Raw genomic sequence first — 17,375 nt, 5'->3', positions numbered from 1 at the left:
ACACACTTCTCCATCCACTCCAACCTGCCTGCACTCTCTTTTTCACCTCTCTACTGCACTCCCCGTTACTTTGGACAGTTGACCCCAAGTATTTAAACTCAAATGCCTTTGTCACCTCCACTCCTTGCATCCTGACCATTCCACTGTCCTCTCTCTCATTCACGCATAGGTATTCCGTCTTGCTCCTACTGACTTTCATTCCTCTTCTCTCCAGTTTATACCTACACCTCTCCAGGCTCTCCTCAACCTGCACCCTACTCTCGCTACAGATCACAATGTCATCCGCGAACATCATCGTCCATGGAGACTCCTGCCTGATCTTGTCCGTCAACCTGTCCATCACCATTGCAAACAAGAAAGGGCTCAGAGCCGATCCTTGATGTAATCCAACCTCCACCTTGAACCCATCTGTCATTCCAACCGCACACCTCACCATTGTCACACTTCCCTCATACGTATCCTGCACCACTCCTACATACTTCTCTGCAACTCCTGACTTCCTCATACAATACCATTCCTCCTCTCTCGGCACTTCGTCATAAGCTTTCTCTAAATCTACAAAGACACAATGCAACTCTTTCTGGCCTTCTCTATACTTCTCAATCAACATTCTGAAAGCAAACATTGCATCTGTGGTGCTCTTTCGTGGCATGAACCCATACTGCTGCTCGCTGATCATCACCTCTCCTCTTAACCTAGCTTCTATTACTCTTTCCCAAATCTTCATGCTGTGGCTGATCAACTTTATACCTCTGTAGTTGTTACAGTTCTGCACATCGCCCTTGTTCTTGAAAATCGGTACCAGTATGCTTCTTCTCCACTCCTCAGGCATCCTCTCACTTTCCAGGATTGTGTTAAACAATCTAGTTAAAAACTCCACTGCCATCTCTCCTAAACGTCTCCATGCCTCCACACGTATGTCATCAGGACCAACTGCCTTTCCACTCTTCATCCTCTTCATAGCTGCCCTCACTTCCTCCTTGCTAATCTGCTGAACTTCCTGATTCACTATCCCTACATCATCCAACCTTCTCTCTCTCTCATTTTCTTCATTCATCAGCCCCTCAAAGTATTCCTTCCACCTTCTTAGCACACTCTCCTCGCTTGTCAGCACATTTCCATCTCTATCTTTGATCGCCCTAACTTGCTGCACATCCTTTGCAGCTTGGTCCCTCTGTCTAGCCAATCGTTACAAGTCCTTTTCTCCTTCCTTAGTGTCTAATCTGTCATACAACTCACCATACGCCTTTTCCTTTGCCTTTGCCACCTCTCTCTTTGCTTTACGCTGCATCTCCTTGTACTCCTGTCTACTTTCTTCATCTCTCTTACTATCCCACTTCTTCTTTGCCAACCTTTTCCTCTGTATATTTTGCTGTACTTTCTCATTCCACCACCAAGTCTCCTTGTCTTCCTTCCTCTGTCCTGATGACACACCAAGTACCTTCCTAGCTGTCTCCCTCACTATTTCTGCAGTGGTTGTCCAGCCATCTGGCAACTCTTCACTACCACCCAGTGCCTGTCTTAACTCCTGCCTGAACTCCACACAACAGTCTTCCTTCTTCAACTTCCACCATTTGATCTTCGGCTGTGTCTTCACTCGCTTCCTCTTCTTGGTCTCCAAAGTCATCCTACAGACCACCATCCGATGCTGCCTAGCTACGTTCTCCCCTGTCACCACCTTGCAGTCTCCAATCCCTTTTAGATGGCACCTTCTACATAAGATATAGTCCACCTGTGTGCACTTTCCTGTGTTCCTCCCTCTTCTTGAAATATGTATTCACCACAGCCATTTCCATCCTTTTCGCAAAATCGACCACCATCTCTCCTTCCACATTTCTCTTCTTGACTCCATACCTTCCCATCACCTCCTCATCACCTCTGTTCCCTTCACCAACATATCCATGGAAGTCCGCTCCAATCACCACTCTCTCCTCCTTGGGTACCCTCTCCACCATGTCGTCCAACTCACTCCAGAATTCTTCTTTTTCATCCATCTCACACCCAACTTGCGGGGCATATGCGCTGATAACATTCAGCAATAAACCTTCAATTTCCAGCTTCATACTCATCACTCTGTCTGACACTCTGTTCACCTCCAGCACGCTCTTGACATACTCTTCCTTCAGAATTACCCCTACCCCATTACTCCTCCCATTCACACCATGGTAGAAGAGTTTGAACCCACCTCCGATACTCCTGGCCTTACTCCCCTTCCACCTGGTCTCTTGCACACACAGTATGCCTACCTTTCTTCTTTCCATCATGTCAGCCAGCTCTCTCCCTTTACCAGTCATAGTGCCAACATTCAAAGTTCCAACTCTCACCTCCACATGCCTACCCTTCCTCCTCTCTAGCTGCCTCTGGACATGCTTTCCCCCTCTCCTTCTCCTTCGCCCAACAGTAGCATAGTTTCCACCGACACCCTGCTGGTTAACAGTACCGGTGGCGGTCGTTGGTAACCCAGGCCTCGACCGATCCGGTATGTAAGTCTTATTTATGATCCACATATTTGATTTGGCAAAGATTTTACGCCGGATGCCCTTCCTGACGCAACCCTCCCCATTTGTCCGGGCTTGGGACCGGCACTAAGGATGCACTGGCTTGTGCATCCTCAGTGGCTGTTCATGCGTGGCATGAAGGCATAATAATGGAAACACTGACTTGTCCTACACCTTTTTCCCACGGCAAATTAATACTGCACACAAGGTAGCTCTGCACTCATGCGGTTATCGTTCTTTGCAGTAATAAGCAGCTCCTATCTTTAAAATTGAGCTTCTTAAACTATATCGAGAAACAACCTAGCCTAAACTTTGCTTAAGAAAATGACATCTGATCAGAAGCAGGCCTGTGGTATAACCCATTTGCATTTTCTGACCAACTCTCAAAAAAACCCTTTTAGGTTCAGATCTGATGAATAAAATACTGGCAAATGACCAATATGACTGTCATGCTTTTCAAAGCTACACGGGCAGGTTTTCAGGCTGTGTTGTAGCTGTATCACCTCTATAGACTGACATATAAACTTTGATGCATCTCTAAATTTCAATTTAGTATATTCAGTAGGTGCAATTTATCGTTCATGCCTTACATTGTAAGAGGTTTTAGTCTTGATTTTTTTTTCTCTCTCAAAGGAGACAGTCTCACTCATGGGCTTTGTAAGCACAGTGAGGAGCATATAAATAAAGAGTGAATTATGTTCTGTTATGTGGCTTTAAGTTAAAATCTGAACTGTGTTCAAAATGACCAATTGTGCTTTTACTCCTATATTTGACACCAAAGAAAGCAAATGCATCAAGGGGTGTCTTACAGCTAGTGACCATCTGTTAAGGTAGTATGAATATGAATGAATAGCCAGGAAGAGAACCCCATCCTATCACGGTGCCACCCGAGCCCTTGTGTGTGTTAATAGGGACATGATGGTGTTTCCTTTTTGTTTCTTTTCCCTATATACCTGCCTTTTTCTTCCTCTGTACCTGCCTCTTTTTTTCTTCTTCTTTTTTTTTTTTACCCAAATGGGGTGTCAAGTGCCAGAATGGGTCCCCTTAATGTTTCAACCCATCTCGTGATTTGCTTCAACAGGCTTTTAACTCGGAGACGGACAACTTCAAGCTGCTTTACGGGGGCCACCAGTACCATGCCAGCTGTGCAAATTTCTGGATTAACTGTGTGGAGCCTAAACCCCCAGGCCTCATACTGCCCGACCTGCTCTGAGTTTCGGCCGCTGCTGCCATGGCAACGGGCACTTACGGCAGTTAGCATCAGATAGGGCGCGTCGGCGTTCAGCCAGCTGCCTCACGCTGCATGGACTCTCACCTTGGGCAGAGAGCAAGAACATTGAAGGACCTTAAGAGACACTGGAGCCCCTCCCCCTATTTATTTGACCCCATTATCTTCTCCTCAGTCAAACACAGAAGCGGACTCAACTGTTTGGGACTGAGGCCGTGTGCTCGGTGACTACGGGCGGTCTGTTCAAATTCAAGGTATTTTACAAAGCCTTTTTTTCCGATGTGGTGAAGTACACTGTGGTGTCATTATTTCCCTTTTGCTCCGTATATCCATCTCCCTGAAATACTTCTATACTTATAAGTCACCCTTTTTTTTTATTGCTGAATATTGCATCAGCAATGTTTTTAGTGATAATCTTCTATGAAACAACAGTCAATGTCAAAATTACTGACCGGGTCTCATGTCCGACGGCCTGACATTATTAGAACTGTGCAATATGAGAAGACACTGGCAGAAGGAGGACCTTTTAAAGTGCGATGAAATGTAAACTTACCTTCACTCTTCTTTTATACCATTTATCGCTTTACCTCCATTTGATGAGATTGGCTAAAAGGGATTTTATTCAAGGATGATTTGAAGTCTGTTCTGCTGTCTTTTTTCCCTGTTCGACCAGAGCTGTCAAATCCTCGGTCTGTTGCTGAAATTTAATCGCTTTGATGGCCTGCTCTCTTAAATGATGTCCCATGATACTTAACATTTAAATAGATTTTTTTTTCTTTTAACATTCAAACCGACTGCTGTGCTGGAAGCCAGAGATATCTACTGTTTTATGTTTGCGTTGGTGTCTTTTGTTGTTTTGTTGTTTGGTGGGGATTTCTCCAGCTTTCAGAGGTTTATGGGATATTTAAATGGGACATCTAGGTGTTTGCATTAAAGCTTTTCTAAGAAACAAAATGGAATCTAGCAACTCAATTCAAGTTGCGTTTGTGTTTTTCTCTCTTGCTATACTGGTGTGCACAGTAGCGCTTATCATGATGCTTTGGTAGATGTGAGTCTGGAGTGAAGTCAACTGATCTAGAGGTGAAATTGCTGCAGCACTTTGAGTATTACAGTGTCTTTAAGTATTGTAATTAATCTAAAGTGAAATGTAAATAAATGAGTTCGCATGAATATTTGTCGACATTGTCTGTCTGTTACATCCAATTGTACAACAAAACATTTGGGTTAGGTTAACTGTATTGTCAGTGGTGGATCAAGAGATTTTTTCCTGGGGTGGCAAAGGGGTGGCAAGACTGTGTCCCAGAGGTGGCAGCTGCCACCCCTTGCCACCCTGTAGATCCGCCCCTGTGTATTGTTGACGTGAACACACACGTTTGACGTGTTTTCTGTGATTAAAAGAACGAGGCGATGTGAGTGAAGGTACAGCTCTGGAAAGAAAGGCTGCCATGTAAATTGGGTAGCTTTTGATCGTTTCCTTTCTGCTCAGAGATGGACGTTGGGAGGCTTCATGTTCCAAATGTGTAGAGATCGTCTCACGTATTCCCGCTGTCATTTTACTCGATAAAGCATTGTCTTAGGCCGGAGAGGCTTCATCTCCATCACCATGTAGCGGAAAGGAATAAATTCTCCTTAAATGGGCCTGCTGGGCTTTTGTTGGTGGTTTGGCGCAGCCAATCAAATGAGGCGTCAGGGGGCGGTGTGGAACCACTCTCGTTATTATTCTCACTCTTGTGTTCAGGTATGTTTTCCAACATTCATTTTATTCCTCTTCCCCCCCTCCCTAATTGAACATCCTGCAGAAAATGAATTCCTTTCCCCTCACAGTGAGCGCTGGGATTACAGAAAATTACAAAAGCTCAAATCAATTACAGGATACGGCCGTGTAATTTGAAATGCAGACCATCTCTTATCCTTCCCTCGCCGTCTACCTCGCCTGTCATCTTCATGCCTATTGTCTGTGGCACCGCGGCTCAAATAATCACTCTGGGAGAGAGAGAGAGAGGAGATTGGCATGACTCCCTGGTATTGATTCCCGCTCTTTGGTATCTCACAGTTATTGTCAATCACAGCGCTGATTAAACCCGACTGTTTTTTCACCTGAGGCTCCAGTGATTGCTTGCGCCCTTTATTGTCAATAGTTTTCTTTGCCGTTTTCTTGCTTTGATTTCTTTTGCCATCATTGTGTCCTTTTCTATTTATCCAGAAGACAATCTCTCCCTATATTAAAGTAACAAGGTCCAAAAACTCGTTTAAGCAGCTGCCCGGATTGCAAACCTGTGGGTTTACAGAAGGTGGTCTTAAGGGGGAGAGAGAGAGAGCCTGTGATGCGTGGAGGGATATTCAGAGGATTTAATACCGTGTGCATTTTAAGAGGCAGCCAAAAACCCATCCTTTGTTTCATCAGCGTGTCGTCCACTAGTAACTCTAGATTGAATGTATCGACACGATTTATGAAATTTGCCCCGCACTTTCACTATTAATGACCCGGATGAGACTATCAAGACACTCCTCCCGCCGTTGAAATGTTCATTACAAATAGAAGGCAGTTCCATTACTGCTGATATTCCGCTCCAGTGTCTCTTCTATCAATCAATTTAGACAGCTCCGGTTTTGAGGGCAATGGACAGTCGAGTCACTGTTACACCAGAGAAAAGACACAATCGCGCTCATTCAACTGCTCTCCGAGAAAGAATGATTTATTTTGCCACTGTCCAAATTGTATTACCCAAGGTCTCCCTTCCCATCTTAGGTTGTGCCCCAGGTCTTTTGTGAGAATGAATGACATTGAAAGGGCGTGTTTCTTTTTCCACGTATGTCCTTTTTTTATGCATTCTTTTCACATCTGTTTTATTTTCACTATCTTTGGACTAAGCGAATCCCACATACATCAGCGCTCGGGCTGCCCTACGTGACGGTTATCGAGGTCACAATACTTTCCATTTGCAATCATGACGTTCATCTGAAGTACATGTTCGCCTTCTCCCAGCGAGCCTTAACAGAACTGAGCAGTGCACAATGATGTCCTGCGTCGTGACCTCCAACCTGCTTCTTAAAATGTATGCGGGACCATTGTTGAGAGAGAGGGTTTGCCAGGGTTACTTCCATTTCAATGCCTGCGGCAGCTTTGCATCTTATTTAGATTGAAATAGTTCTTGTACACAGTCTAATAAGGGGAGGAAAGTACTTATAAATGTTTAAACTGCATCCAACGGTTCCTTGGGTGCGCTGCTGTGGTTTGGGGGAGTTAGGTGGTGAAAATTATTCCATAATGTTGTAGATATAACTAGATTTGAAGCAGCAGTGAGGATGCCCAAAAACAATGTCTGATACACACCCAATAACTTGCGCTGTTAAAATCTAAAGGACTGATGCATGATATGAAATATGTACGTATGCTAATTACGATGAATTGCAAAAGGCAGCATACTCCAGGCCTAAAAGGGGGAAAAACGAGGATAAAATTGTACCTCAAATTTAATAACTCTTTTAAGACACCAGGAATGAAACAGTCTTTTTTTTAACTGATGACAGAAACCTTGGCATACCATGTTTGCACTGTGCCCTGCGGTCGAGATGAAAAGTCGGTAGAATGACAAGTGATCCGAGGGAGATCTTGACTCTTCAATCTTGGCCCAAAATAGGGACAGACCCAGTTCTGTGTCAGTGCCCGAGTCTGATATCCTTCCTGTTTGGAGGATGCTGCCTTATGACATCTCCTCCAAGTTCATCGCAGCAGTTCGTTCTGTATGCTTGGCAGCTGCCCTGCCTCTGATGTTAAAGATGATGTAAATGGCTGTGCTTACTGGTTCAGTGATAGATGATAATATTCCTGCCACTGGTGAAGGATGTGTTTACACTTAGCGCTTTGCTATGCCCTAAGAGTCATGCATGCACTCGCATTAACAGTGAGAGAGGAAGAACACTCGCAGGGAAAATGGTGCAGAATGTATAATTTGGGCCCATCACTTGTGTATCTCTATCATGCTTGGCCTGTTGTCAGATGAGCCCTGTGACTGTGGGAAATGGTGTTTGTTGTGTAGACCAAACCAGGGGTCCCTTAGAAGTGCAGGCACAAGCAAAATAACAGTCATCATTGCCTGTGCCCTGCGCTGTAACCCTACCAAATGAAAATGAATGGGCGAATCTCTCTATGACATCTGAACACATCTCTGGTGGAAAACGCTCATGTGGAACATCAATAGTCCTTTGTTGAACCCAAACAGTGCAGCCCATCCATGTGAAAACACTCTGCAAAGGATGCCGTCAGTCGTAGTTTTGACAAAATGACATCAGATAGTTAGGTTGCCTTGCCTGACAATGCATCCATAGACATAGTATGTAGGATGCGCTTATAAAAGAGCTATATTTTTGCAAGCAGTATAGATGCTGTGGTGACTTTCCCTAGAGTGCTATTCAAGACTCAAAATATGTTTCTCTGTGTAATTGCCTGCACTCGTGTTTCAGGTAAAATAAAGACAACGTTTTCATATTAGTGTTTTTTTTATTATTTTACTATCAAATTTGAACACAAGCAGTGGCGTGAGCTCTTTTATTACATTAAAATATCACCGTATTTGGGCATGCAGCAAAGCTTAAGGCCAGCTTGCTGTTGATGCCTATGACAAGGACATGATTCTGCTGCTACAGTCCTTTACTCCTGCCTCTTCCACACATCAAGAGTAGGACGGTTGAATAATAGAATAACATCATTTATTGAGTTTTATGCTGTACTGCGCTGCTCTTTAACTTTCACTTGAAGTGGACAGGGACACAAGGTAAAAACAGCGGGTAGAATAAATAGTGTATCCTCCCAAGCATCTCTCACAGAGCTGCCCACGCCTTGGAGAAAGCAAATGTCTTTTTAATATAGCATCATGTCACATTTTATCCATTCTAGTATAGTATAATCACAGAACCACACAGTTAACCCTTTTGCTAAATGGGGATTTTTTTTCCCTAATCCTTGATTTACAGCTTAGATCACTGAGACCTTAAGGGGTGGATATAGGAACACTGTTAAATGTTGATTTAAAGTGCACCATAACCAGGTTTTCCCCCAACATTAATACAGTCCAAAAAAAGAGAACTTGTCATCATTTTTACACAGTTATATCTACCTTAAGTATCTTCAATGCTCCCATAAACTGAGAGCCTACTCCCCCCCCCCCCCCCACATTAAAGATAACTGCAAAACTGGCACAATACCATCACATGACATTACGTCGGGGAGAGGACTTCAGTCACACCACTGTCAGAAATGCTGAGTCTCAGGTAAACCCATTTCCCAGAATGCTCCCTTTCGTCAGAGTTCAATGGAAAAAGCAAACGAGGAGGTACAGAGCAGCGCCCTCTGCACTCTCTCCCAGCACCACATCCGGCTCAAGTGTCTGCCAACGTTGTGATCCCATCCATCCTTTGGTCCCAAGGATTCTGGGCGAAGAGGGACCTTGTTCTCTCTCTCTCTCTCACAGGTAAAAGTGTGGGTCGGTTGGGCACAGAGCAGCCTACCATCAACCTCCATTGAGCAGCACTGTGATTATTAAAACTCTCTCCGTCCAAATGCAGCGGGACTCATTAATTAAGCTTCACATACAGTAGACGGGACACGCACACACTCACTTTGCCTAACTGGTTGGGAGAACACACATTGATCTGCAGCCCCCGGGAGAGGAAAAAGGACTAGAATGCGACAGAGCTGACCACCACCTCTGTTCACGTTCCTCCTATATCCATCTCCACAATAATGAGTTTCCACGCCTCTCTCACAGGCCCCAGTATGGAGCCAGGTTCCTGCGGTCCCTCTCATAGACATCAGGTATAACTCCATAGGGTGTCTGCACCATCTTTACAGAGTTTCTGCCAAACAGCTTCCTCTCATACTCGATGAGCTGGCGCCAGAAACCCCCATTGGGCCTGATGACAGGCCTGCGGGCCTTGACCCAGGCATGGGCCTCCGCCAGGGACACACGGTGATACTTCATGAGGTAAGCCAGGCACAGAGATGCTGAGCGGCTCACCCCTGCTGCACAGTGCACCAACACCGCCCCCCGCTTGCGGCCAACGCTGTGAATCTTATCGGCCACACTGTCGAAATACAATGAGATGGGGGAGTGGGGCATGTCTGCTAGGGGGACCTTGACATACTCCACATGGGGCCAGTTGAAATTGGGTAGCTCGATGGTGGCATTGACCACACACGTGATGCCCTTGGACAGGAGCAGGCTGCGATTGGATGCCACATTCCCTCTGCTGAGGAAAAGGTTGGGGGTGATTTGTGCGATGCCCCCCAGCAAACTGCTGCTCTCTGGCAGTAGTCTGGGAACTGCTGTGGGCACCAAGGTGCTACGATGGTGGTGGTGAAAAAAACCTTGGCTACGGGAACCCATTGAGGAAACGGGTGGGTGTGGCAGCGACAGAAAATAAAGACCAGACGAAGGGGGGTGGGGGGGATCTTCAGATGCTTGAAGTCATAGCAGTGTGGAGGGATCAGACAACGCCGGACATGCCTGAAAACCAAGCAGAGATACATTTCAATTTCAAACTGAACTAAAATGCAATCAACCTTACTGTAGGTTCAGCCTCTAGGCTGGAGGAGACCCAACAACACTTTACACAGTGACGATAAAATTAAAGTGTTGGATTTTTTTTTTTTTTTTTGGATTGCATTGTGCTGAGACAGTCATTTCTGGAAAATGCTGTCGTGAACTATTTGTCCCAGCCAGAAACCCAGGAATGTTTCACAGGCAAATTCTTGAATAGAAACCGGATTAACCCCGTCAGTCCTGTGTGTTAAGACTTAGAACAACTCATCTTATAATAATGTTACTTTAAATGGTCTAATTCACAAATGTACTGTTGTGAAACCATGGCCTGATTATTCACATTTTACAAAACAGAATTGTATGAAAGACCTATTCTTGTGTTCTTACAAAATGTACAGGGAATGCAGGTATGGGGTTTTGTGAGTGACAGATAACCAGGTGAAAGTCTGGGTAACTATGGGCACCAATAGAAACTCGGTTCTGATGACAGGTGAACCTGCATCAGTGTTGCAGCCCCCATCTTTATCTGCCCTTTCTGGAACCCAGTGTATTATAAGATGCGCCTCCCTCTGCTATGGGGGCGCACATCCCCAGGAGGCATGCACGCATCTCATCTCGTGCTCATCCATCTGTGATTCCTGCATGGAGATCACATTTCTCATCCCTCCGGCTACCGCCACTGTAAATGTCAATTTGGGTGGTACCTGTATGCCACTGGTAATGTCATTTTGAATGATACCAGGTCGGAGGGTGGAAAGCAGCCAAATTTAATTATGATCAAGTCAAAGAGTAGACATGAAATATTCGGTTATTGGCCATTAGATGCTGTAGTCCCATGATGACAGTTTAAGCACTGTTGCATGATTGCTGCTTGCAGATTTTAACATTGAGTATGTGCTGTAGTATTTTCTTCCAAAACAATGATCTGAATTATCAGAACTGTCTGTATCATTTTCAAATTATGTAACAGCATCACAGTTTTAAGGTCAAAAGCAAAACATTTTGATATCAATTTTGGCGATTTGTTTTTTTTTTTTTAAACAGAAATCTGTATTAATATTTAATTCATCTGGGTCGGCCCCACACCTCGAAGCACTGCTTCACACTGTTGCACTTGTCATGCATCACCCCCACCTTACACACTAGTCTGGTCGGCGGGAATATTTCTCTTCTTTCCTGCCATAGTGTGGTTAACAAGCCACACGAATCAACCACATTAAATATGAATTAAACCTGCTATCTCTGCACAGCTGCTATCACCCTCAAGCTCAAAGTCGCTGTTACCTACGGCAGCCAAGCACATAAACACAAATACAAGCAGTAGCTGTTGAAAGAAAAAAGACCATCAAAATTCAGCTTGTTGCACATCCAAAATATGTCACCAGTTCTGAAAATGAACTGAAAACACTGGCAGCAAGAAATGTAGTTTAAATAATATGCATGCACAAAACTGACAAAACTTAACCCACAATTTCTAATGGCTGCCAGCAAGTACATTTTTATACTCAGTGTGGAACAAAATTGTTAGGCATCAATCCGTCATCATCATAAATCCAACCATTTTGTACATATACTGTACATTGTACGTATATACTGGTACGCTCTGTCATGTCCGTCTACCTCAGGCATGTATGTAAGTAACCTGCTAACATCTATTTCAGCATCTCTGATATATTCTCTGCACCACTGCACCTTATCGCCTCTTATTTCACCTGTATATAGTCAATCCTTATGTATATATCTGAAGATTGTTGTGTCGTAGTGTTATTATGCTATGTTAAGTAGACCGAGAGAGCCACAAAACCAGAGGCAAATTTCATGTATATGCAAGCCTACATGGCCAATAAACATGAATCTGATTCTTATAAGTAATTTAAATAACCTCACACCATAAAAAAAATAACCCCCCTGCCTGCCTAGAGAGTTTCTATCCGCTACAACGTTTCATGTTTCAAATCCCCACTTTTGTAGTTTTGATTCCCCAAATCCTGCAAGAGAATGTGGAAGATATGGGATTACCTGCGGAGGCTGGATGCTCCTTGTATTTCTTGAACATTTCCATTAAATCGTGCCCATTATATCTTCATATTTCACTGTGATACTTGCACCCTGGCCAGGGAACATAGTATTTGGTGCTGACTGAACGTGCATCACGGTGATCGGGTGATATTTGAGAGGATCAGAATCATAAGGCCAATATGACAGTAGTGCTCAGGTACTTAACCATCAACAAAAGGGTTTTGAATCTAACCTCTTTTTCCTTGTAAAAGGTCAGATCGCTGAGGTGTTTGAGTATTATCAGAACACAAATGTCATTTATCCACGGCCCTACAGGATATTTTTATGAAATGCCAAATACAAATTAAAGCTATGACATTGCAATGATGAATATTACTGTGGTACCAACTGGCACGCTACTGAAAAGATAAGCTTCATTATGAGTAGCAGAAACATCCCTCTTTTTATACAAAACATAAATGCCTATCTCCCCAACGGTCCACGCTGCCTTTACATTAATCAACACGTTCGTCCCGGTTTGTGGAATGGTTGTGATTTTTTTTATGATTATTATTTTACTGTTCAGGATTTACTATTAAGTAAACAAAGTGTGGTTGAGTGTGATGGCTATTTTGGCTTGTTTCATTTCCTTTTCCATTGGTGGAAAACCCATTCATATTGGTGCAAGTTGCCTATCTACCTCATGCCCACTTCTCCTCGTCAGCACAGTTTGCCTGCCTGCTCTGTATGGCTACGCCTCTCCATCCCAAAGAATGAGCACAGAATAAAAAAGTGTCTTCCTTGCCTCCAGACACCGTATCCTGTGCTTGCTCTTGGTTGCCAATCACTCTGCACCTTGCCTCTGAAATGGCTGCCATGGATCACACGGCGGTGCAGCCGATTCCACTTTCCTCCGCGCAGTTGCCATTGGTGATGAGACCATGAATACAGGGACACTGGGAGCTGCTTCAGTGTGGAAGCCCACTGGTTTTCCTGAACCACTTCAGGAAACCTAACATGTATGCTACGGCGGCGCAGAACCCCTTTTCTGAGTTGCTTCTCTGCAATGGTGATTCTGATTTTATATGCACACGTTGGCTGTGTGTAAAAGATTAGCATGATAAAAATCTCATAGAAGTTATTCTTGCTGTTGTGTTTTATATTATGCAAAGTAGGTGATAAAGAACACATATATTACAGAAAAAGACTGAAGGGGGGGCGTGGCCTTGGGCGGTGGTGGAACATATGTGGTTTTTAGCGATCTTGGTGGCAGCAGCGCACGAGTGGAGTATGGTGAACCAATTGATCTTTATGATATGGTAATTCCCAAAGTTTTGAAGTAAAAGTTAAAGGAGGTAAAACACGGGAACACTGGTGGCACCCATGAGATTTTCCAAAAAAATGATAAATGAGGGGATAATTTTGCATTAACTAGGGGAAGAGGGGGAGGGTGTCACGTTGGCTATGTATTTGCATTTATCAGAGAAAGAGCAATCTAATTTCACCCAGGCTGTTGCTGTTAGGGCACATTTTTTATGCATCATTCATGGTGGAATATAATCCATTGGCAGAGACGAGAAAAACTCCCCACTGGCTGCAGCAATCTACTGACCAGAGTGAGACTATGCTGGCCAATACAACAATGAGATGGACGAGATAAGAGAACAAAATAATCTCTTGCCCTTCCCAGAGTGCTGATGTATCACAGGACTGCCTTTGCAGAGATTCACTCCATCCACATAGTTATTTATACCCAAGGCTGGGCAGAAGGAGCGAGGGTGCACAGAGTGGAGGAGGAGGAGGAGGAGGAGGAGGAAGAAGAATTATGCAGAGGCTGTCGCCACAGAAAAATCTACTGTATGCTGGCATAGATATACTGCAGTTCACTGTCAATCAAATTTGCTCGGATGATTATCTTTCCAAATAAACACTGAGAAAGGTACATAGCAACAATGGGACACTGACCAGTGACCGGCATCTTCCACTGTGTTTGGCGTCATATTTGCATTCCCTCTGTGAAATATCAAGCCATGCTGCTGACAGTGTCGAAACTTGCTTTACCCCAGCCATAGCAGCAACAGATTCCTCACCAGATTACATTACGAAAATGCAGCCCCATCACTCGGGGCAGATTTCTATCTGTCAACAGGTGGGCCAGCTTCACAAATCTTCCTAATGCGCATCTGCGATCCGTTCTCTCTCGATGGGGAGATCAAACAGGAGTCTGGTTTCACCTCTACTAACCCGTATCGGAAATGTGAGCCACCTGCAGTGAAACCAAAGCATCCTTTCTTCCACACACCAAATGGAACTCGGGTATCTGATCCGACCTGGACTCATTTGACTGGGTTAGCAGCTCATTCCTCGTCAACACTTGCAGCACAGAATAAGACGTGTTTGAAAATATTGGATTGCTCAAATCAGCAGGAGGCTGCCTGGGTCAAATAAGGAAAGGTGCAAGTAAGCAGAGAAGGTGTGAGCAGTACTGTCTGTCAAACCACTGCAACGAATGCAGTCCTTACATTTGTGTTCTCCAGGAGCAACTACATGGTCTATAATGAAGAAAATAATCAGGCGCAAATGAACAGTGATGACAGTGCTGTTCTTTTTCAGGGGTTAAGCGCACTATTTCAAAAAGCTATTATTAGAGAAACGTTTCCACATGGCATGGATAGTTAGAAGTTGAGCAAGTACAACACAGTGGGTTTAATTATGCTTTACCAACCGAGAGGACAAATTCCACGTGAGGACAGGGTTAGGCTGTCCCAACAGAGTGGTAGTTCCTGGAACAGCTGACTGGCTGCTCATTAACACTACAGTGTTAACCTAAACCAGACAGGCTGTCACGTACTGGTCCACTTCAACTGTTACTGTACAGGAAGGCGAGACAAAACCTACAGCTGCTTATGTTGTAGTGCGAGCAGGGGGAGTGTATGTAGTATATGCTGCATCATATCATTCAGTAGAAGGATGTTACATCTTGATTATTGTTCTAAGTCTGTGACAGTTAACGACTGTGGTATTAACAGATCGCTTACAGTATATATTCATTATCATTCTAGAGAATTTCAAAGAATTACACACAAGTCAAGATATCCCTTCCCCAAGTCAATGATAATCAGAGTTTACCCGTCCGAACCCATAACCTCGACTTCAACCTCTGCATATGAATTGCATCGTCTATCTTAATGGAGTGTAACGTGGTTATCAGAGCATATCTTTATGTATTGCATTGGACACCATTAAATATTGTTTTTTACTTAGTGAAGTGATATTAATTTCCCCTTACCCAAGCCTTAAATGTAATTATATCGCTTCGGAGGGGAAGGGGTGGGAGGGGGGGGTTGTTTTAGAAACTCTCAATAAGAGGATAAAGACTATTTCTTGCTGGAAGGTGTCAAGCCCCGTCCTCTCTGCGGACCCAGCGTGTCAGGGTGCGGAGCCGTAGAGGATGACTGCGAGTTTAACAGTGAACGTTGTGCTCATGAATGACAGCTGTTCCTCTGCAGGTCCCCTGTGTGGACGAGCCTCTGGCACAACTAATGGGATTAAATATTCTCTCCGAGCTGCTGTTTAATTACACTGTCAAATTACACAACGAGATTCAACTGAATCCATGCATCATTTCTCGCAGTATTGAGAAGTGAGGCAGGTGAGACCATTTCCTCCCTACGGAGACCAGCCCATCATCAAGCAGACCACTTTTTTGCTGCGTATTTCGCGAAATTCACTCATTATTGTCCTGAAAGAAAAGAAAAAACTACCCAGATGTGTTTGTTTTGTCATTTCTGGTCAAAAGAAATGTGACAATGAAACTAGCCTTCGTCAAAGACGGGCAAAGAGAAAAGAAAAAAAGAAAAGAAAATCAACTTACCAAACCTCACTTCGGCCGAGGTGGTGGGTTTCAAAGCGTGTTTTAAAGCACGCAGCACTCCGGTGGGCTTCGGGTTTGTTGCTCGTCGCTCTCTGGACATTTAGCAGCAGCTCGTCGGACAACAGGGGCGATCCCACGGAAAACGAGAGACCGCGGAGAGCAGAAAACGTTGCACATAGCGACGTAATGTCAACATCTCCGCCCGGGGTGCGCCAGCGGAGACGGCGTGCAGTGAGAAACGAGCCGCACTGGAGACAAGCGCCTCCCCACCGGGCACACAGGACACTCCGAGCGCTCTGAACGTATCAGTGATGTCTAACACGGCACAGCGCTGGATGATAAGGCGTACACACACACACACACACACACACACACACACACATACATACATACATACATACATACATACATACATACATACATACATACATACATACATACATACATACATACATACATTCATACATACATACATGTGGTTTGTAATTTCTTTATTTCTTCGTGAATGCGTGTAACTCATTTATTCATGCGTTATATGTCGGCAATTACGGTGCGAACACGCTTAAACGCGGCGTGGCGTGCGTTTTATTTCTTCGCCATCTCTACACAAATAGGGTGCGGAGGGGTTACTCCAGAGGGATGCAACACTTCTTTAAATATTCAGTTTCGTCAAACGGATGCGTTATGACAGTTTTAACTAGCTTCCATCTAGTAGTACTATTATTATTATTTGGAGAGCACATGTAAACATTTATTTTTTCGGGGTTTATCAGTAAGTATGCCGTTGGTCGCGGAGTATAGCTGGTTTCTGATTGGCTGGATTGTGCGCGTTGAAACCGTATAACACACACACACGTAGTTCGGCTAAAGTTTAATCACGGTTCTAAATTCATGCGCCGGTCGCGGCGTTGCTTTTGTAACCATGGCAATTGATTGATTCGGCGAACGTTAGGTTTGCTTAGCGGCTAACTTCTGCTTCGTAACCGTTTAATTCTGAGTTCAAAAACGCTCAGCGAGAATTAAGTGAAAGCTTCGATTTCAATTAGTGTATGTCTGAACATGTCACAAACGGGATAATCGAGTAGGCTGTCGTGTTTATAACAATGTTACCGTACATACAATTATTTTCGATGACATGTTTACGCTATGACTTTAAGCCCGTTGACAACAGTTGCAATGCAACCCCATGGAAGGCTGCAGCGTAAACCAACCGTCGTTTGGAAAATACGTTACAA

General features: G+C 44.2%; 2 protein-coding genes across 3 annotated transcripts in view; one reads left to right on the top strand and one right to left on the bottom strand.

The window, feature by feature from the left end:
- synrg (synergin, gamma) overlaps positions 1-4,890 on the top strand; it is a 78,472-nt gene extending 73,582 nt beyond the window's left edge. For both annotated transcript variants that reach the window (XM_056283062.1, XM_056283061.1), the window contains one exon: positions 3,580-4,890. In XM_056283062.1, the coding sequence (XP_056139037.1) occupies positions 3,580-3,711 (132 nt within the window). In that variant the 3' untranslated portion in view covers positions 3,712-4,890. The remainder of the gene's footprint in view (positions 1-3,579) is intronic.
- A 3,325-nt stretch (positions 4,891-8,215) lies between these two features.
- On the bottom strand, positions 8,216-16,418 carry dusp14 (dual specificity phosphatase 14). The gene is made up of 2 exons (XM_056283559.1): positions 16,141-16,418; positions 8,216-10,232 (listed from the first exon to the last, which is right to left on the bottom strand). Exon 2 carries the CDS (start codon positions 10,110-10,112, stop codon positions 9,489-9,491), a length of 624 nt encoding a protein of 207 aa, XP_056139534.1. The 5' UTR covers positions 10,113-10,232; positions 16,141-16,418; the 3' UTR covers positions 8,216-9,488.
- Positions 16,419-17,375: the final 957 nt, after the last annotated feature.

Source organism: Lampris incognitus, chromosome 7, assembly GCF_029633865.1.
Source record: "Lampris incognitus isolate fLamInc1 chromosome 7, fLamInc1.hap2, whole genome shotgun sequence".
Classification (NCBI taxonomy): Eukaryota; Metazoa; Chordata; class Actinopteri; order Lampriformes; family Lampridae; genus Lampris; species Lampris incognitus.
Note: the sequence above shows the minus strand (reverse complement) of the source record. Positions and strands in the feature narration are given on the sequence as shown.

What these genes read in the sequence shown, in the direction of transcription:
- dusp14 (XM_056283559.1), bottom strand. Translation starts at nt 10,112, where the DNA reads ATGGGTTCCCGTAGCCAAGGTTTTTTTCACCACCACCATCGTAGCACC.